The sequence below is a fragment of the Miscanthus floridulus genome, chromosome 1, assembly GCF_019320115.1.
Source record: "Miscanthus floridulus cultivar M001 chromosome 1, ASM1932011v1, whole genome shotgun sequence".
NCBI classification, from domain to species: domain Eukaryota; kingdom Viridiplantae; phylum Streptophyta; class Magnoliopsida; order Poales; family Poaceae; genus Miscanthus; species Miscanthus floridulus.
Genome location: NC_089580.1, coordinates 123959892 through 123981795, shown reverse-complemented (window position 1 = coordinate 123981795; position 21904 = coordinate 123959892). Strand labels below are relative to the sequence as shown.

General features: G+C 46.9%; 1 protein-coding gene, 1 long non-coding RNA gene and 1 pseudogene across 2 annotated transcripts; all 3 read right to left on the bottom strand.

Annotated features, from left to right (window-relative positions):
• Window positions 1-304: 304 nt before the first annotated feature.
• Window positions 305-3827, bottom strand: LOC136492764 (phospho-2-dehydro-3-deoxyheptonate aldolase 2, chloroplastic-like; annotated as a pseudogene).
• A 2827-nt stretch (window positions 3828-6654) lies between these two features.
• On the bottom strand, window positions 6655-13620 carry LOC136540241 (serine/threonine-protein kinase SAPK3). Its single transcript, XM_066532247.1, has 9 exons — window positions 13291-13620; window positions 13003-13077; window positions 12236-12337; window positions 12081-12134; window positions 11909-12001; window positions 11706-11798; window positions 7631-7735; window positions 7431-7529; window positions 6655-7246 (listed from the first exon to the last, which is right to left on the bottom strand). The coding sequence occupies exons 1-9, from the start codon at window positions 13411-13413 to the stop codon at window positions 6989-6991; spliced, it is 1002 nt and encodes a 333-aa protein (XP_066388344.1). The 5' UTR covers window positions 13414-13620; the 3' UTR covers window positions 6655-6988.
• A 1041-nt stretch (window positions 13621-14661) lies between these two features.
• Window positions 14662-15938, bottom strand: LOC136492758 (uncharacterized). The gene is made up of 3 exons (XR_010768178.1): window positions 15634-15938; window positions 14896-15549; window positions 14662-14789 (listed from the first exon to the last, which is right to left on the bottom strand). It is a non-coding gene; the product is annotated as an uncharacterized lncRNA (long non-coding RNA).
• Window positions 15939-21904: the final 5966 nt, after the last annotated feature.

Genomic DNA, 21904 nt, shown 5'->3' with positions numbered 1-21904 from the left:
AAAGTTAACTGAAAACGAGATTTGGCTGGGCACCCCTTTGCTGCCGCGCCAAATGGAGTAGCGTGAGGTCAAATTTGTGATGCTAACTTGGTAGCCTTGTCACACCAATACATGTGTCAACGTGTCACGACAGCTGTGATTTAGTTGTGCCACGCAGACTGCCGCGACTAAACATATTAGATCTGAAAATAGCTTTTGAAAATATTAATTGATTGAAAATAGGTTGAACATGAAAAATCTCCAAACAAAGCATAATTAAGATAATATCCTCGTACTGACCTCATCGATAGCATGGAGAGAAAAAAAAACTTATTGCGTTGCTTTGACTGATCGCTTAACCATCTTCAGGTCCGGGCTTTGTTGAACAAAATGGCATTATATTATTTTGAGAACAGGTAGCTAGGGATTAATCATTTCTTCATTTGTACTGCCGAAAATCAAATGTCTCCTACTTTTAATAGAAAAAGAACTAAAGGATGTGAATACATCTTCTCTAGTGGCTGTGAATCGCTTATTGGTGATGAAATTCACGCTTCATCTCTTATCCTCTTAGGCAACAACTCTGGATGTCAAATTATGCCATGCCTTGTCTCTCTTGTTCCTTAACCTGTCAGCAATGGCGAAAGCCAGCTCGAGGGACTGCGACCCGTTCAGTCTGGGGTCACAGTGCGTGTGGTAGCGGGCACTGAGATCATCAAATGTTACCGCCTTAGATCCCCCCGATACACTCTGTAACATTCTGCCCTGTCATCTCCAGGTGAATCCCTCCAGGGTGGCTTCCCTCTTGCCCATGAACATCGAAGAAAGCCCTGAGTTCAGCCTGCACATGCAAGTACCGTTGTACCAACTAGTATCAAATACAGAGTGTAATGCAGTTCCTTAACGAATCATGAAAAAAAGATTGTTGTTACCCTGATTGCATCAAATGATCTTGTCTTCAGTCCGCATGGTGCGCTGATTGTGTTTCCGTGCATAGGATCACTAACCCAAGTAACAATCATCCCAGCTTGGCGCACTGCTCTGATCATTCGTGGAAGCTTAACACGCATGTTCTCAGCCCCCATTCTTGTGATAATCGTCAATCGCCCGGGCCTGTTGTGAGGGTTCAGAGTCTCACACAACTTCACAAGCTCTGATGGATCAAGCTTATCACTTACCTATATAACATATACAAGTTAATACCGGCCATGTAATTATTCTTTTAAGATAATAATAAAAACAGTAACTAATATGCTTCTCTTCATAACTGCTGAGAAATGGCATTGTGCTGACTACTGTACTCAACAATACAGTAATTAATAATACTAAAGGCTACAATATAATACTGCATTGTGAACGTTTTCTCTAAAAAAAAGGATGAGCCCTGATAACTAATAGGGTGTCTGGTTTGAATGAGTTAGTCAATCATCTAATCACTCCTCATTTTTTTGTTTGGTTTGTGGAATGTAATGTGTAGATCCATCATCATCTCACTTTTCATGATCTAACAATTAGTACTAGTACGAGAAATAGAGTCATTCCACCAAATTTGAGTACGGACTCATGATGCACCACCTCATCTAGAATATAGTAATTTCTCAAACCAAACACCCTATAAAAGTACTACCAGGTGCCATGTGAATTGAACCTAAAGCACCTCAGCTGTTATTTGAGACCACAGATGAGAATTGCATCGATCAATAATAGTAAGATGCAAAAATTGGGATTTCGATACATATATATTATATGAAAAGATGTTAACTGTAAATGTTATCCAGACAGTCTCTCGTAGGTGGCTATTACCTTTATACCCAGAGGATTTGAAATACCACGAAGGAATTCAACATGAGCACCATCCAGCTGCCGAGTCCTCTCACCGACCCAAAGCATGTGTGCGGAACAGTCATAGTACAGACCAGTAATGGAATCCTTCCTAGTCAGTGCTTGCTCGTATGGTAAGTGAAGGCACTCATGGGATGTCCATAACTCAGCAGTGGTCATGATGGGGTGTTGAGGGGTCAGCCCAGCGGCAACCATAAACCCAATGGCGTCATGAACCCTCTGAGAAAGCTCCAGATACCTGCCAGCGCAAGGAGTTAACATATATATGATCTGCACTTCTGTAGATTAATTATTGTCTAAGAATGAATACCACATTAGCACTAATTATGAACCTATGATATATAGTGTGCCAGCATGACTGTACTAAAATGGTCTGATGTAGCAGTAGGATAGACAAAATATTATATTATATATTATATTTGTTGATATTGCACTCTGAATTTTCTGCTCGTAGAAAAGGTAAAACACGTGAAGTTTTCAATGACAAATTTTGCACCCTGATGCTGTCACTATATTATTATAGTGAAATGAGTATTTTTCATAAAATTAATTGCAGAAGGCATAGTTACTCAGACGACAATAGCTAAGGACCTGTCTCCTTGTGTGCTGTGCCTCAAGAAGTCGAGATTCCACTGGGTGACTCTCTGAAGATCCGCAAAACCTCCATGGGCAAATGCTCTGAGAAGATTCAGGGTGCTCGCAGACTGGGTATAGGCTCTAATCAACCTGTCAGGATCTGGTACACGAGATTCCTCATCAAAAGCCTGATCGTTGATGATATCCCCTCTGTAGGATGGAAGAGTTACCCCATCTCTAGTCTCAGTTGGGTTCGATCTTGGCTTCGCAAATTGACCACCCATCCTTCCAACCTGAAATGCATTGTCGACACCTCATATAAACAACTTGATACCACCTTTTATATAAACCACTTGATAATTTTGTTAGTGTTGAGTGGTAAGTCACGAAAGGACAAAGTACCGATGCGCTAATGGTGATATGATTTTTTTTTCCTCATTTCTTACGGTCATAATCAAAGAGCAGATTAAGAGAATGAAAACAGAATATTGCTTTCAGAACATCGTGAATTCTTATTTTCTCATTTGTAAATGTCCACTCCGGTTATGCAGACAAATCTGATCCTAGTTTTAATTCACCAATCACCATGGTTTTGTTTTTGTTTTTTTTGTTTGTATCTTTTTCTTTTTGAAGTCTGCATCTTGTTATATTCTCAAATCTAGCCATTTAAATGTCACCTGAACGTGCCAAATTCTAGATGATGCATCCTCCAGAAAATCCAACACAAGTCACTAACTCAGGGACTCTTGTTAGGGGAGTGCAAATCATGCATTCAGACGCGGATTTACGATCGGAAGAACGGATCACCTGGGACGAAGAAACAATGCCTTGTATTAAGGGAGAGGAGCAGAGGAGGCAGGGATGGAGGCGGAGAAGGAACGACCTTGATGGTGGGCATCTGTCCGCCGAAGGTGAGAACGACGGCCATCTGCAGTATGAGCCGGAAGGTGTCGCGGATGTTCTTGGCATTGAACTCCCTGAAGCTCTCGGCGCAGTCGCCGCCCTGCAGGAGGAATGCCCGACCCATGGCCGCCTCCCCGAGCCGCTCCTCCAGCTTCCGCACCTCACCCGCGAACACTAGCGGTGGAAACTCCGCCAGAGTTCGCTCTGTAGCCTCCAGCACCACCGTGTCGGGGTACTCGGGGATCTGCCGCGCAGGGCGCGCACGCCAGCTTCCCGGCGTCCACCCATCCGTTGTTCCCTCTGAGGCCGCGCGCACTGCCGTCAGGCCTCGCCGCGGCCTTATCCGTGGGACGAGGGAGCGCGGGGCATGGGGAGTAGGAGGCGGCGCGGTGGCGAGAGGCGCCATTGTGGCGGTGAGGGAGGTGGCGAGAGGCGCCATTGTGGTGATGAGGGCGGCGGCGGAGTGGGAGATCGAGTCGAAGGGGAGCGAGTCGGAGGGCCGCGAAACGCTTCGCGTGCAACGCGTTCAGCCCCTCTCGTGTCGTGTGTGCACGTGGCGACGCGTGGCAGAGTGCACAACAGCACAAGTCAGGAAAGAAAGAAAACGGGACCGGGTAGAATAATATATACTGCTACTATTCGTTTCCAAAAACAGAAGAATATATATCCGTTTCAAATTATAAATATGTTCTTATTTTTCTAGACAATAGCGTAATCTAGATGTATAACAAAAACTAGACCAATCCTCCATACAACGACAAATGAGTCTTTGCCGATTTTAATTAGGGATTAGGATTACATATTTTTATAGGCCCCCCTTAACTTAAGCTATAAATGTCATAGCCATCACAAAAAAAATATAGATAGCTTTTACATTTTATACATAGTAAAAAATACTCGTGCGTTGCTACAGGACGTATAATTTATAGTCAGTCACTTGGACAACATGAAGTTAAGAAGATTTGTTCAACAATCGCGTCATGCATTCTCATTCATCTTGGAATCAAACTCTATAACATGTCCGAACATGCTCTACTCGAATTCATATAGGTAAAGGATGTTTAAAGTTTTATCCAATGATCGGGTCATGCATTTCAATTTATCTTGAAATCGTACTCCCCACCGTATCGTGAACATAGTACTCTAACTCATAAAAGTATGGAAGAGAGAAAATGATAACAAAAACACTAATATTTACTCAAAATGTATTATAACCTTAATTTCATACTATCCAAGTGTTGGTATAGTTAATTATCGAGTTTTTTACTTACTATGAGGACTCATAAAAATTTGTAAGTTCATCTTATAACCTTAATTTCCATACTATCCATGTGCTAGTATAGTTAAATACCGAGTTTTGTGACTTACTTTGAGGACCCATAAAATTTATGATTCATCTTATTAAAACTAATAAGAGTTTAGTTACTGAATGTCAAGGTAGAGGCAGTCCTCCAAGCACGCTCCACCGCCAGGCATGTCTCCACCACGCCAATGTTATCCACTCGTTGATTTTGATCTCTCTTCGTGGGGTGTTCCACCATGACTCCGGCCGAGGTCGGTGGGGGAGGCGTGTACGAACAGTGCGGGCATCAAATCCATGGCCAAGACATGTGAATCCATCGTAGGCGGAGTGCTGGAATTTTCAGTCATCCATTGAGCCTGTTCATCCACCACATCGACATTCTCGCTGTGCAGAAGCCAATGGCAAGATTGCATGGCTTAGTTCATCTACCCATCTAGAACTTGTCAGGTAGAGATTTATACGGTTGTCATACTTTTCCTTTTATTTATCAGATTTCTTTCTTCCCTTTTTCTTTACTTCCTTGTTTTTTTATGGGTTAGCTTCAATGAGCTACAATTGGACTCCATATTGACCCCCCCCCCCCCCCCCCCCCCTCGGATCGGACGGAAAAAAACATAAAAAGGATAAAAACAAAGAAACTCCTCGCGATATATGTATTAAAATAGGATTAGAAAGGGACTTTTAACTCAAGTTAATCGGAAACCTTGTGGGCCCATATACATTTATATGCATGCTGTGGACGTACTTCTCATGAAAGAGAAAACAAAATAGTATGTGGAACAGAAAATTCGAAAAGGACAGGGACAGATAGATGGTGTGGTCGACCGAAATGGCAGGCAGGAGATTTCTATTCTTTTTTTTCTATTTGGATTAGGACTCTTATTCAGATTACTCGGGATCGGAGATATCTAATTGGATTAGGATTCCTATCTGTCCTAGACTACCTTAAGTAATCCTGCACTGTTATATAAAGAGAAGGGCTATATGCGGTTTTCATATTCATGAAATTAAGTTAGAGGAAGGCCATACCAAAAAAAAAGGGCTGAAATTTTGTCCTCTTTCTCTACAACTAAAACATACGGATTGACAACATCTACCCTGATAGGACCAAAACACTGCATACGATCCATATCCGGCAGGCAAATAATCACCGCATGGAGACAATGGAAGGCAAGTAAATAAAATGAAATAAAACGGAAAGAGAATTATGGGAAGAGAAATGAATTTATTGGAATATCACCATGCAATGATCATGATCGTGATCCAAATCTCGTTCGTCGTCCTTCGCGTTGCGTGTTGACAACAAATACTTTTTTTCTCAAAAAATAAATTGTTGTCATGCCTCATGCGGGCTAGGATATTGTAAGTCCGAGTATACATGTTTTGGGCAAGGCAGAGCATGGATAAATTCAATTCGATGCCTAGAAATAAATTTTCAGCCTTTGAGGCAACTGATGTTTATCGTAACTTTCAGACAACAAGCTGCCTAGCTTTTATTTCAGATTCATTACGATAATGAATGTGTTTCTAGACATTATCATGGTATAATACACGTGAAAAATTGAATTGATATATTCTTGATTTTGACTTGGCTAACAAGTATCTCATTCAATTTATGTTGCACCCGTTGTAACGGACGGGCACTCATCTAGTATTCTTAATATATATATAAGGTATAGAAGACAAATTGATACTACATAACATTCCCATCTTTTTCTGCCGTTACAATGCACAGGTTTTTTTGCTAGTAAAAAATAAAAATAGAAATAATATCTCAAAAAATGTTACTAACTTCATAAAACTTGCCGTCATAACTTGTCATCACTTATATGGAACATGTCACTTGTTATAATTTCTAGAACATGTCGTTGTAACTTATGAACAGCTAGTAGTACTGTACAGCTTGAAAAAATTTCGCACTGCGCATTGTATGCATGGAATACCTTCAGGTTCGCAAACATTGTTTCGAAAATGTAGTGTGCAAAAAAAAAAAAACGTCGTTCAGCTAGATCGACAGTAAGCGCATACCGGATACCGTGTCTGGTACATCTTTTTGTATCATTGTATTGTATTAAGGTAGAGAGTTTGGAAACGTATGGCCGGTAAATCAACCACCAGCCACGAGAAAGGCCGAAATTACTCGGCAAAAACACGAGCATGAGCAGCTAAACAGCGTATGGTACATCTTTATTTACTCATCTATATTTGTTTATTATTACCACTGCACGCTTGTTGATCCGTACAAGGCAATCTGCAATTGTGCAAGAGTAATAAGAATGCAACATCCTGTATCACACGCACGGTTTAGGCTCGGCGGCGCCATATCTGCAGCACAAAGGACTCGACACCATGAGTGAGCAGCTGCTGAGTTGCATGCAGGGCCGATCAGTAGGTGTCATCAGCGTCTGCCTCTTCGTCGTCGCTCTCCAGCTCTGCCATCTCGGCCAGCAGCGCCGGGTCGACCACCTTGGACATGTCACCGGGGGTCTTGGCCTCCTGAACGATCCGCATGATCTCGTCCACGGCCTGCGCCGGCTCGGCGGCATCCGCGTCCTTGTAGTTGGCCTTCTCCCTCTCCGAGATCTCCCTCGGCAGGTTCTTCAGGAACCATGGGTGATGCTTTATCTCCGGGATCGTGATCCTCTTCAAGCAGACAAAGTTTCAAAAGAATGCACTTTGTCAGTCATTACGTTGAAAATTATTAGTCCAGGGTTGCAGGATGCAAAGCTCAGTCTAATCAGCATATGAAATATTTGACTTTTGGAGGGGTAATCTGAACTCTGAAGATTAGGCTAACTTGGATTTACTCAACTGAGAGAGGAAGTACCTTTGAAGGATCGGCAACGAATATTTGAGACAGAAGGCGTCTGCAGTCTGAAGATACTCTCACATAATCCGGGATGGAGTATTGCACGCCAAGAATTCTCTGCCAAGCACAAGAGACACATTTGAATTGCTTTCAGATTCACCAAACAAGCAACTGAAGCAAGTTGTGATAACCGACAGAAGGGAAAGGGAGATGATTACGCTGATCGTTTTCCGGAAGTTCCTTGGATCCTCAGGATCTTCAAATGGATATGATCCCACGAGCATCACGTACAGTGTAACACCACAGGACCAAACGTCTGCTACCTGGACGCCGAGAATTATTCTCTCAGAACATGCAGTGTTGCAAGCTACCGATGTAAAGTATCAGAAAACTCAGAAGCCTAAAAGCAGCACTTGAAGGATATACAGCTTCCTATTCCTGCTTGTCCTCAGAGCAAGCATTTTCAGTGAGAACGAGGCAAGTAATCAACTGGTACCTAAACGGTAAATTACTGTGACCACACAACATTAAAAAGAAAACCCAATGCTAATTCTATATGCAACACATCCTGAATCAAGCTCAGTAGTCAGTACTTTCAAGGGCAACTTTTTATGAGTTGCAGAAAGTATTGCTGCAGTATATGGAAAACAAAACATGTCTGTCTGAAGGAGGCTGTGATGTGGGGGCGCCAATATGAAAGGCGTCCCAGCGCTCGAGATGAGGCCAGAAGGGCCAGAGCGGCATCCAAGGAGGTACCAGCTGTAGTCAGCAGCAATTAAGGATTATGGGGAAGGGATTAGAGTAATGAGAGAATGATTAATGGGAGAGAAACGAAGAGACCAGAGCTGGGCGCCTAAGGGCTGGGCTGCTCTATATATAGTCTAATCAGCTTATGATGAATCAATCAAGAAACAAGTTATCTCCTAATATACATCTGCTTCATCTTAATCTCACCCCCTTCTACCTTGGTCGACCAGGTAACAGCCCTGGCACCATTGCCGACCTCTGGCTATGAACTAAGGAGCCAGGGGTGTTATGACAGGCGTCCATTATACCAGGCGCAGGCCCATTAGTGGCTAGGACGTCGGTAGATAGGGGAGGCATAATAGCCCAATTTATTATTTATTTGGTATTTTCTTAGAGAGAGTTTTATTCCTTAATTATAGGATCTTGAGAGGATAAATACTTTGTAAACATGGGTTATTGGAATTAAGCAGGAAGCAACATATTTGTTGCCGGCTTCCCTCAAGGAGCCCTAGCCGCACCCTCTTTCTCCTCCTCGCGCCGTCACCACGGCGCAAACCCGTCGCCCTCGTCTTCCCAGAGCCTGACCTCCGATCTCCCATCCCTACTACCTCCGTAGCAAGCCCGATAGGATCCGCAATCCTATCAATCTGCACAGGTTCGTGCCTTTCCAACGCGCCGGCAACTTTCCAGGCCTCGAATGAACGACGTGCTTCGCCCCTACCTGCACAGGTTCGTGCTGGTGTTCTTCGACGACATCCTAATTTACAGCTCTTCGTGGGCAGAGCACTTGCAGCACATCAGCATCGTCCTCGACGAGCTACAGGCGCACCGGCTCCACCTCAAGCGCTTCAAGTGCTCATTTGGGGCGTCGTCGGTGGCCTACCTCGACCACGTGATCTCCGCGGGTGGCGTCGCCTTGGACACCGATAAGGTGGTCGCGGTCGCTTCTTGGCCGACCCCACGGTCTGCCCGTGGCCTGCGCGGCTTCTTGGACCTCGCCGGCTACTATCGGAAGTACATCCGTGACTTCGGCCCCATCGCCTGCCCCGCTGACACGGCTCCTGCGAAAGGACGCGTTCGCCTGGTCCGATGAGGCGGCTACGACGTTCCAGGCGCTTAAGGGGGCCCCTGTCCATGGGTCCAGTGCTCCAGATGCCCGACTTTGGCAAGCAGTTCATTGTGGACTGCGACGCTTCCTGGCGCGAGGGTTCGGCGCTGGCCTCCACCAGGACACTGGACCCCTCGCTTTCTTCAGCAGGCTCGTTCGCTGCACGTCATCTCAAGCTCGCCGCCTACAAACGCGAGCTGATTGGCTTGTGCGCCACTGGCGGCCATACCTTTGAGGGGCGTCATTTTCTGGTTCGCACGGATCACTACAAGCCTCAAGTTCTTGCTGGACCGGCGCCTATCAACCGTGCCACAGCACCAATGGATCAGCAAGTTGTTCGGTTTTGATTTCGCCGTGGAGTACCGTCCCGGCCGGCTTAATACCGTGGCCGACGCTTCTCTCCCGCAAGGACGTGGAGTAGGGCGCAGCTCCTGATGCCGCCATCCATGCTCTCTCCTGCGCCGACGTTCGCCCTCATCGACGACATCCGCACGGCTACGGGCAGCCGCCGTGGACGCCCGCCAGTTGCTCTAGTGCCTCCAGGATGGCACGTTGGCCGCGCCCTAGCACTTCGACGACGGACTCTTGCTGCACGGTGCCCGCATCTTCGTGCCGGACCATGAGGACCTGCGCCACCAAGTGCTCCTCCTGGCTCACTCGACGGGCCATGAGGGGGTTCAGAAGACGCTTCATCGCCTGCGCACTGACTTCTACATTCCGGACGACCGCGCTCTCGTGCAGGACTTCGTGCGGATGTGCAGCACATGTCAGCGGAACAAGACGGAGTCCTTGCAGCCCGCCGGCTTGCTGCAGCCCCTCGACGTCCCGTCCCAAGTTTGGGCGGATATTTCCATGGACTTCATCGAGGGCCTGCCCAAGGTCAGCGGCAAATCCGTCATCCTCACGGTGGTCGATCGCTTCTCCAAGTACGCCCATTTCATCGCCCTTGGCCACCCCTACACTGCCGCCTCAGTTGCTCGTGCCTTCTTCGACGGCATTGTGCGGTTGCACGGTTTTCCCTCCTCCATCGTCAGCGACAGGGATCCGGTGTTTACTGGCCATGTGTGGCGCAACATCTTCAAGATAGCCGGGGTTACGTTGCGCATGAGCACGGCGTTCCACCCAGACGGACGGCCAGTCCGAGGTGGTCAACAAGGTGATTGCTATGTATCTACTATGTGTCACAGGTGATCGACCACATGCTTGGGTCGACTGGTTGCCATGGGCGGAGTATTGCTACAACACCTCCTTCCACACCGCTCTGTGCGCCACGCCGTTTGAGGTGGTCTACGGCTGGTCGCCCCCGACCATGCTGCCCTACAAGGCCGGGTTGGCTCGGACAGACACAGTGGACAGCCTCCTCTAGGAACGCGATGAGGTGCTTGCTGAGGTCCGTGAGCGGCTTGTCCAAGCGCAGCAACTGTCCAAGAAGTACTACGATGCGTCCCACCGTGACCGGGAGTACGCCGTTGGGGATTGGTTGTGGTTGCGCTTGCTTTACCGCCTGCAGCTCCCGGAGGACGCCCGCTTGCATGATGTCTTTCATGTGGGCTTGCTCAAGCCCCACAAAGGTGATCCTCCAGCTGCGCCTGCTCCTCTACCGCCGACATTGGATGGCCGGCTGCTTCCAGCTCCAGAGCGCGCCCTCCGTGCACAACTTCGGCGGGATGTCTGGCACGTGCTCATCAAATGGCATGTCCTGTCCGAGGAGGACGCGACTTGGGAGTCCCTCCAGGATCTTCGTGACTTCTACCCCGACTTCCAGCTCGAGGACGAGCTGTTTGCGTAGGCGGGGAGAGATGTTATTACCGGCGTCCATTATACCAAGCGCAGGCCCATTAGTGGCTAGGCGGTCGGCAGTCAGGGGAGGCATAATAGCCCAATTTATCATTTATTTGGTATTTTCTTAGAGAGAGTTTTATTCCTTAATTATAGGATCTTGAGGAGAGGATAAATACTTTGTAAACATGGATTATTGGAATTAAGCAGGAAGCAATATATTTGTTGCCGGCTTCCCTCAGGGAGCCCTAGCCGCACCCGCTTTCTCCTCCTCGCGCCATGACCACGGCGCCAACCCGTTGCCCTCGTCTTCCCAAAGCCTGACCTCCGATCTCCTATCCCTACTACCTCCGTAGCAAGCCCGATAGGATCCGCAATCCTTTCAAGGGGCCACCAACCTTGGGTGCCAACGCCCTTGACAGAGGCCAACTTCAAGTCGTAAAAATACATGATACAAAAAAGGGGCTTAAGCGTTTATGCCCCCGTTTTGCAGCAGAAACACCAATTCCCTAAAAAAAGGACTGAAGGAACTACAAGTTTCAGTTTTGTTTAGTGCTGAGAATCTTTTATCTCGTTGGTTGATGTAAGAAAAAAGCAGATACACATACAGCAAAGAACTGAGAATTGTCAAACATACAGTGAAGTAAATAGTAACTCACCTTTCCATCATACTCTTTTCTGGAAAGAACCTCGGGCGCTATGTATGCTGGAGTTCCAACTGTTGATTTTGGTTTGGAATGCAGCAAAGCAGACTGAAAAGCACACTAGCAAAGTTTGTAACTGATTCAACGACACCAGAGAAGTCCGTTGCTGGTAAAGTTAGGATGCATAACAGAGCTGGCGCAGTATCCATATACAGCACCTTTGAGTAACCAAAGTCACAAATTTTCACGCGAGGTGTTGGACTCCCATCAAGGAGGGTATTCTCAAGTTTAAGATCACGGTGACAAATTTCCTGCATTTGCAGTTGCAGCTCATTAAAACTTACACTCCACTATTCATGAACTTGTCAACTTCTCGAAGCAAAACCATACCATAGAGTGACAGTAGCTGACCCCTGATATCAGCTGCTGAAAGAAATACCTGGACTGTTGATATTTACAACATAGGGAACACATAACATTAGTTAGACATGGTTCAGGGCGAGGAAATGGGTTGACTATAGGACGAATATAGGGCCAAAACAAACCTCATCTTCACTGAATCGCCCTGCTGTGGTGATTTTCTCAAATAGCTCTCCACCAGCAGCATATTCCATAACAATAGCAAGATGTGTGGGTGTTAAACAAACCTGTTACCAATACGGAACAAAGTATGAGCTTTGTAATGCAATTTCGTATTAAGATGATAAATTGTTCATTTTTTGAAATGGTTCAGCAAGGGTCATACTTCTTTTTTTGGTCATACTTTTTTTTGAAAAGGACAGCAAGAGCTTTGCCATAATTTTCTTAGAAGAGAAGAATCGGCCCAGTTTTTAGGGAAAGCCATGCCCAAAATCTTTACAACTAAAGGGTGAAAACTACGCAACAAAAACAACTAAAAACCAGCTCAATCAATCTTGCAACACCTTTCTTAGGGCTCTCAAGTCTCAAGCCTGTAACATTGAGCACAACTAAACACACACTACCAATCAACTAGACAACTCACAGAAAAAACCACACACTAAACAAGACTAAGAGACACAGGAGTTGCAATGGAAGACTGCACCAGAAAACAGCTAGACTCATAGTTTAGGATAAAAACTAGGATACCTTAGAATTCTGAAACGATATAGTTTGTGCAACTCAGCTAACAGTGCTTTCAGTGCTGCTTAGCGTTACAAACTGGCAGGTTTAGTCATCAAGCAAACAGCCGAAAATAGCACGCTATCCTTTATTATGTTCCAAAAGGAGCACCAGTGCAGTGCTATGAAACAATCAAATCAATCAATTGGTGAGTCCAAAATTTCCGAATTACCTCCTTGAACCGTACGATGTTAGGGTGCCGGAGCGACTGGTGATTGATGATCTCCCTTTGCACATTCTCATCAATCTGCGCAGACAGACACAACTCACGAAAGTATCCAAGAAACACACAGAACTCAAGTCAGAGCCACTTTCTGGACTGAAACTCCCTTTTTTTTCCTGTCATGAAACGACCCTCCAACACCCCACCGATCCGAATTTAGAAGCAGCACCAGCAATCCCCAAACTCAAGCACGAACCGGAGACAAAAGCCCAGCCAAGCCGGGAGACTGGTACGTACCTTCTTGCCCCTCTCGATGTACTTGACGGCGACGAGCTCCTTGGTCCGCTTGTCCCTGACCAGCCTCGCCACCCCGAAGTTGCCGGCCCCCAGCTCCTTCAGCGCCTCGTACCTCTCCTCCATCAGCAGCGGTCCCTACGACCTAGACCTCCCAAGAATGGCGAGTTGGCGACACCGAGCAAAAGGAATCTCCCAGCAGAGAAGAGCCAAGCGACCAACCCAAATACCCAATCACAAGTGCGAGCGAACTCTAACCAAACCAGACGTGACCGGATAGAGAATTCTCTCGGTCGCTGTCAGTCGGCAGTCGCGGCTGGACGGGAAAGCGACGAAGTGACGAACCGGGGCAGGGTTTTGGTCTGTTGGACTTGGACGTGGAGGCCGAGGGACGCGAGGTCGGCGATGACTGGGGTGACGTGGCTGCGGGAGTCCGGAGCAGCTGCAGCTGCTTGGCGCGACGCGGCGTGGCGAGGGCCGGGATGCGCGACACGTGGAGGAGACAGCGGTGTTCCTCTGAAGGGCGGTCGTCTCCGCGTGGGCCCGGAGTCGGAGTGGCATCGCATTCGCTATTGTACGGGCCCCGCGTGGCCTAGTGGGCCGTGGGGTCGCTCTACGGCTCTAGCCTAACCGGTCAGCAGATTGGGTGGGCGAGCGCCAAGTGGCCTAGTGGGCCGCTTGTCAGCGGGATTTGGTGGCACGTCCACAATGCGACGTGGCCTCTGCCGCGGGCCCCTTGACTCTCACGTGCCATGTAGACCCATGCAGGCCCAGTTTGCTTGAACATCGCACATGATTTTGTTATTATGGGCCTAAAAGACACGCATCTACATCGTTGGCGGCCACCCCTGGTCTTCATCATATACGACATCGATACATGCGTATGGACTATCTATTCAGTATTATCTAACCATAATAATATATGGTTTTGGCATAACCCTTGGTTGCCATATATAAATATCAAGGTCCTCATTATGCTTTACCAAGGGGCCATAATTTATATGACCGACTGTAATGAGCGCATCAATCATTATGCTATTCAAATTGATCAATGTTCAAAAGAGGAATTATATGCTTGAATAGCTCATTGTTGTTACTAGCAAATATATCCCGTGCGTTGCAACGGGAGAACATAAGCTATCGAATATATAGGAATGCTAAGAAAATAAGCTATCGAATATCCGTGGAAAATGAGAATAAAGAATGCTATATAGCTATTTATTTTATCCTTCTATAAAATTTTTAAACTACTTTATTTTACAATGATCATGACATCCATAATATATAACTATAAATATTAATATTGATAATATTTTATATCTGTAAAAATCTACAATTTTATTTTTGAAACATACCAAATTGCATGCACAGAGTATTCTTTTAGCGTAGCCATTACAGATGTCTTCTCACTGGATCAGTTTATAAATTGATCAGACAGGGACAGCCACTATGCACTGGCCACTGCATGCCAATGAGTGTGGAACCTGCTCATCTCTGGGATCCTGCAGGAAACCAAACCAGCCAGTGTCGTCTCGGATTTCATATCCTCGTCGCAGAAATAAAAAATTGCTTTCTTTTGTCTCAATCCAAACTTTCAAACTGCATTACCCGGTTGTTGAAAAAGCTCAGCATTTGGTCCAACTTGACGTACGGAGATAACACAAATCCAACCTGCACTACCAAGTTCCATATCTCTTCTAGTTCAATGAACTTTTGTAACTCTCATCAGTAATATCGATGTTAGAAAAAAAAATAGTCACATCCATATTATCTCTTTGAACATGGGAACCGATGAACATCCATATCGTAGGACCTAGAGTGACACTGAATTGTTAGTTTGTTACCATCCATCTAGATTAGTCACAAAATCAACGGTACAATCCATCTTTAGATCCCCATTCAACAGGGGTAAGAAATCAGCGATACTCTCTCAATGCCATCAAACAGGTAAGAAGAGTCTCTGGAGATAGATGCCCTGTATTTTTGCATCACATGGATCGCAGCAATCGAGGGTTGTGCGGGTACACAGGTACGTACCTGGCTGATGTGTGCGCACTGGACGGCGATGGCGAGCGGCATGATGAGGAAGATCACGACGCGCTTGGCGCCGAAGAAGATTGTCTGCAAGTTGGCGAGGACAGGGCACTTGAGCACAAGCGACCCGTCCAGCTTATTGCCAGTCGGCCTCCATGGCAGCACACAACGGTGGTGGTCAATAGGACTCGACTCTACCGGAGGAGAATGTCGGCGAAACTATGGGTTCTGTGAAATCAACGAAGACAAGGATCTTTAATATATAGATAAGATATAGGAAGGAAAAGGAAGGATTTTCTGTCAAAAAAATACCACGAGATTTTCTGATCCGATATGTTTTCGTTTTCGATTCCGATTTGCACTTGCCATGGAATACGGCCGCATCGACGGCGACGGCGACGGCGACGGCGGCGGGAGAAACTTCTGCAATGGCTGCTGTACGGAGGGATTTTTGGGGCGCGACACTGCGTCAGACCCCGGAGCAAAGGACGAGCGAGACTCGGAGTGGCACGCGGCGTTTGGGAACGGCGACACTGCGTGCAGACGGTGGAGGGATTTTGGGGGCGATGGCGTCTAGGAACGGTGGTGCTGCGTGCGGACTGCGTAGGGATTTTTGGAGCGGGACACTGCGTCTGACACAGAACGAAGAACGAGCCAGACTTGGAGCGCCGTGGTGTGGACGGCGGCGCTACATGCGGACCCATCAGAAAAAAGGAAAGTTATGGGCTGGATAGTACTCCGATCAGAAAGATGGAAAGCCCAACACGAGTCCGAGCCGAACAGAATTAGACCCAAGACGAGTTCAGGCCGAAACCAAGTGGATGATTGGGCTGGACGAAAATCTAAAGTTGGCAGAAATTTTGCCTCTTCATTAGGCCCCGTTTGACAGAGCTTCTCCACCGGCTTCAGGAGCCGTTTTCTACCAAACGGGGTAAAGTAAAATAGCTTCACTTGTGGAGCCCCTAAAAACATGCTCTCACAGTGATTTGGGGTGGGATAGAGCAAAAAAAAGTGGCTTCTCCCGGCTCCTCCTCCAGGCCCTAAAAACATGCTCTCACAAGGAAACCATTTTGCCAAACGGTTCGTGGAGCTAAAGCAAAAAAAAAATGACTTCACTAGTGAAGTGAAGCCCGGCCAAACGGGGCCTTATTAAGAATAGATATTGCGAGAATCACTTTCATCCGGATTGATATGATGAGAACAAAATATAGCCCATGAATGTACGCCCTGTTCGCTTGGCTTATAAGCCATATTTTTTCAGCCAACGAACAGTATTTTTCTTTCACAACAAATCAGCCAACAGTACTTTCAGCCATGGCTTATCAGCTAAGCGAACAGGGCATAGTTGATCATCGCCCTTGCGTTAAATTGTCCTAGACAAGTGTTTTAAGTACACAGGCTTTACCAGAAAAAGGAGAGAGTACATGTTCGCACAGAAAAACTAGCCAACTTAAACAAATTCATGCAAAACCAACCTAGACCGGTTTCCAAATCGGCCTAAGACGATTTTATGACTTTCTCAAAATATAAATTACACTTTATCATTGGATTCCTCTCATTGACGGTGGCGGATCTAGAAAAAAATAGAGTCGGGGTCGGCACAAGACTCATGATAGAAATTTATAGTACTCTAACACTAGAATACATACAAAACGTAGGCATATTGAGGAGCGAAATTAGCAATGTTACAATAAAACATAAAAAACTTTTACATAAGTGGTTACCTCTTATAATTTCACTCTACGGGTACGATCATCCATATTCTGAAATCCAACTATGACATCATCATTTGGAATTGCATCAAGAAATTCTTGTTCCACGAAGCAAACGACACAGTCATTCATAAATTCATCCCCAATATGGTTCCGTAGATCCGTCTTCACAATTTTCACCACAGAAAAACATCTTTCCACTGATGCTATGGCAATAGGAAGAACTAGCACAAGTTTGAGGAGTCAATGTACCAAAGGAAAAGCAATATGTTTTTTTGTACCGACCATCAGACTACCAAGTTCAGAAATAATATCCAGTTGGGCAAATCTTGGATCGGCTCGCACATTATCAATGTAAATATTAAGCTCAAGACTAAGATCGTCTAGCTGATTTGAATCAAAATCACTAGGATATGCCTTTGCCAACTCCAGCAAACTCTCAGATTTGAAAGCATCAAAAGAATTCTTGGGATTGAAAGCAGCAACATTGGTAAGCAATTCAGAATTTACCTCATTGAAACGATCATTAAATTATGTAAGCTGCAAATCAATAATTAGGTTCAAGCAATCATACTTGTAGTGTTGATAGTTGTAACACCCTGGTGTTACATTGTAACGTTTTGCTGAAACATTTCGTAAGCATCTGATTTATGTGCATTGGTGTATGATAGGCTTTATAATCCATGTTTGGCTTGGAAACATTTTTACGAAACGGAAAGAAAAAGGTTATGTTTCATGTCACATAATGCGTTTATTATCTTAATCAAATTCTTGTTAAAACAAAATGTTATAAATGTTTGGTGAATGGCGATAAAAAGTTGTGGTCGGTGACATGGAGGGCTAGCGAGTACGTCCCGGGGGTCGGGGTTGGGTTTCGACGCGAAACCTTTCAAATAGACGTCCTCCGCGTAAGTCTTTGAAGTGGTCGATGAAGCCACCTTTAGCATTAGTTGTAGAACAATTGGCTTAAGAAGTAGCGCAATGTCGTGACTGAGAGTGATGGCTCGGTGTACTCCTTTTTGCATCGAGCAATTGGAATAGCGTTTGGGGCGCGGCGTACTCATTTTCTAGCTGCTTTAAAAGTCGTGCACGTCACTGGCTGGGCTCTGGGCGCGGTCACCACCCTGTTGGCTTGCCAGCGCGCTCTGCCGCGCGGGCTAGAGCCACTGCGCGCCCGGCTGCGCTCACTGCGCCGTTCACGTGCACGACCCGCGCGTCCAGACCACCTGCTCGCTGCTGCCGCCTACGCGCTCTGCCTCGCTGCTGCTCGCCTTGCCAACCGACGCGTGGCGCCCGGACCGCCGGCCATGCTCTACCTTCACCTTGCCCTGCCCCGCTGTGGCCATGGTCGAGCGAGGTCCCGCGTCCGCATCGCTAGCGGCTGTGCTCGGCACCGCTCAGTTGACTCCTTGGCCGCTTGCGCGTTAGAAGACTACCGCTGCACTGTCGCCTCGGCGTCGCGTCCGCCATGTCCTTGCCTGGCTCTGTCCGCAGACGTGCCATGCCAAGGCTCGTCGTTTGCTGCAGCGGCCGTGCAGATGGCTATCAGGAGCACGCCCTGGGGTTCCCCATGGCCAAGCACGGCGGTACCTTGCGTTGACGACCGCAGACGAGCCATGCCGCGCCGTGAGCTCCTCTGGCTCCGCTGTCCCCTTGCCGCCATAGCGTTTCCTTCCAATTCGCCATAGTGGTTGCACCCCCTTCCAATTGGTCTGGCCCACAGCTCTGTTGGGCAGCCGGTAACCCTTCCCGCCCCTCATATCAGCCTGTAGCTCAGTCCTGTGTGCCAATTTTGAAGGGCCGAGCTCTCGGGCCATTAAGACCCGGAGTGCTGCGCCGTCGGCTTTCTTCGCCACCAAAGCAGCTCGGTCAAATTCCTCGCACCACTAGCCTCCCCTTTCGTCGATTGTCACCATGCTCGCCATATCCTAGACCCTACCACCGTAGTGCATCCCGTGGCGCGGCCGTGCCATTGCCGTGCTCTGCTGTACTCATCGCGCGCACATGGCCGGCTTGGCCTGAGCCACCTCCGATCGCTTCTTCACGTCTTCCAGTTCTATGGTGAGTCGCTGGTACTCGTCCACTCCTGGTTTTGTCTCGGCAGCGCTGATGTTCACCAGAACGGCATTGCCGTTCTTGTAGGTTGCCCACCGACGTGGTCCGAGCTTGCTGTGACGTCGCGGTGTGTGTGTCTCCGCCCTGTGGTTTGCGTTCGCACGTAGGTGAGTATCGGCTCTTTATTTTAGCATGGAGAGGGCCGGGGTGGCCGACGTAGGCGTCCAGTGCCGCGCTGTCGCGCCGGTGCGTGCTCTGGATGGTCAGGGACTTCACCGCGGTGAAGACGCAGTATTCGGAGGGTGTTGTTGTAAAAGCACTGACTGTTTCAATAGTGGCTTAGGATTTGCTGCGATTTCGTTGTAGTTCGGGGGTGCCCGTGCATAATTGACTCCGCGCGCAGGCCGTCACCATCGCGGGCCGCTGGCCGGCTGGGCCGCACCTCTGCGTGGGCCGCGTGCTGGCTTTCTGTCCCGCGCGGGCAGGATGACGAGTTGGATCGGGCCGCGCGTCGTGGGCCGGCCAAGGAGGTTTCGGTTTTCTCTATTTCATTGTATTAGAAATTGTTTATCTATTTAGGTTATGAGCTGAACTTCAATAATTAGTAGTAAATTGCATGGTTGTCCAAAAATAGCGAAACAAAGTTTGTTAGGTTCGCAAAAATGTCACCTACCTGTTAGTACAGTTGGTTCCCCATTAGTGGTTAGGATGGTAGGCTCATAAGCTTGAAGTAGAAAGCTTAGCGGTATATCGATCTTTAATTGCAAGATTTGTTGTGGTAAACCGACGATAGCTTTAGCTTTGAAATCAGTTACCGTAGGTTCCTTAGGCATTTATATACTTGCTGTAAAAATGGTAATCATTGAACGAGTCGTTTAGTGACGTAGTTATTATCCTTGCTTTATCGTAAACTGGCATTAGGAGTATGAATATCCGTAGTCATCGTAAGAATGTAGGACGCGGTCATACATGTTAGTAGTACTGGTATATAGCTTAGACTTTAGTAGGAAGATCCTCGCTTAGTAATGTAATAGAGGTACTTTTGCATTGAGAATTGCTGTTGCCATAGTGTAATCATTGCATCGTCATTTCATGTAGATCATGAACAGGTAGACTTCGTACCCGTCGGTGATCCAGAGTACGACGAGGTGATCGAGGAGTACGAGGAGGAGCTTTTCACACAGGAGGGAGCCCAGGAGCCTATTGGTACTGACTTTGCTGACTCGGCACCTGCCCAAGGCAAGCCCGGTGCATAACCCCTATTTTTAAATGATCACTGAATATATTTATATGATATGCATTTACGTTACAGGCATTTTATGGAAACTACATGCATAGATATATCCACCCTGAGTCCTACTAGTGCAGGTCGAGTAGCTGCTATGCTCAGGATGTCGGTAGCGTGAGTAACATGACGTTACTCGCAAATAGGTGATTACACTATAATACCATGATGAAATAATGGGAAGGAAAAATGGTGACCGGACAGGGATGTGGATTTGATACTGGTGGGTGTGAGGGGTTGTGTCCTGCGGCCAACAGGGCATAGCCCGGTTACACTTTTTCCCTGTCTGTGTCGATTAAGGACCGGTCATTGCATATGACTCTAGGCAAGTCACAGACTTTTGTCCCGAGCACATACTTGGGTATGGGCGCAGGGAAGACTTGCTACTCTCTTGTCGTGGATCTGGCTCTTTCCGGACCGACTGATGGGAAGAGGAGGTGGTGGAGGTCCTTGCGCCGCACTGAGTCCGGGATTCAGAGGCGGGGGCTTGGAGTCCAAGTTTGGACGGGGACCTGGACACCCGGGACAGGAGAGTGGTGGGTTAGTCCCGCTTGTGCCTGGGGTACAAGCAGGGCGTGTGTCTTCGGGGCACCCAGCTAGGCACATTGATTCACGAATCGCCGGGTTACCCGGTACGGCTTGTCTGCGGTTTAGCACCGTAGTAAGAACTGGAAGTGTAAAAGGAGAAGGAACAGTATCGATTGCTCAACTCTTGCTTAAAAGTAGTACAGGTGCTTATATAGATTTACTAGATAAAAACTTAATACGGCTTATGATAATAATATATCAATAAGGACTCACTATTAGTACTGCTTTTGGCTAAAAGAGAACCAGCAACCATAAAGCCTAGCATATTCCTTGGAGTCGGGAAATTATTCTCACTGTCGGATAAGTCTTGCGAGTACATTGTGTACTCAGGGTTTATTTACCCCTGTTGTAGGTGATACTTGAGGAGTACCTTGTGTGGAGGATTCTTCTGGTGGGCTCAGACGAAATTCTCGTTATCTTATCGCTAGATGTTATCTTTTAATATTCCGCTGTTTATCATTCCGAACTCTGTATTTGGTATTGTAATAATGTACTTTTCAGAAACTCTAATGTATGAGATGGACTTGTGTTGTAACTCATTTTCATTATTGGATCCTTGGGGAAAAATGTGGATCTTTCGAGCTCTCCCTCGGGGTGTGTCCGATGGATACCGCTCGTGGTAGTGGCTTTCAGGGGTGCTTAGTGTCTGGTGGAAGACGAGTGCCTCCGTAAGTACGCTATTTCGGGTGGTTCTGCCATAGTTGGTACTAGAGCCAATAATGGTCACGAGTTCCTCACTCTTTTACAAAACTAAAAGTTTGACCAACAAAAGTTTTGCGAAAAGTAGGATGCGATTAAGTTAAATTATATAAGTATAAGCCCTAGCTATATGGTATATCTAGGATAGCGGCACTGGTTTTACCTAATCAGTTTTCTGCAGGTACACTGACTTACGTTGCGTAAGAAATCGCTTAGTATACGGAAAGTGAGTGTGCGATGTGCC

Coding starts and splice junctions, on each gene's coding strand:
- LOC136540241 (XM_066532247.1), bottom strand. CDS start 13,413: ATGGAGGAGAGGTACGAGGCGCTGAAGGAGCTGGGGGCCGGCAACTTC. Junction 13,078..13,290: donor ACATCGAGAGGGGCAAGAAG/GTACGTACCAGT, acceptor CTGTCTGCGCAG/ATTGATGAGAATGTGCAAAG. Junction 12,135..12,235: donor GGCGATTCAGTGAAGATGAG/GTTTGTTTTGGC, acceptor AAATATCAACAG/TCCAGGTATTTCTTTCAGCA.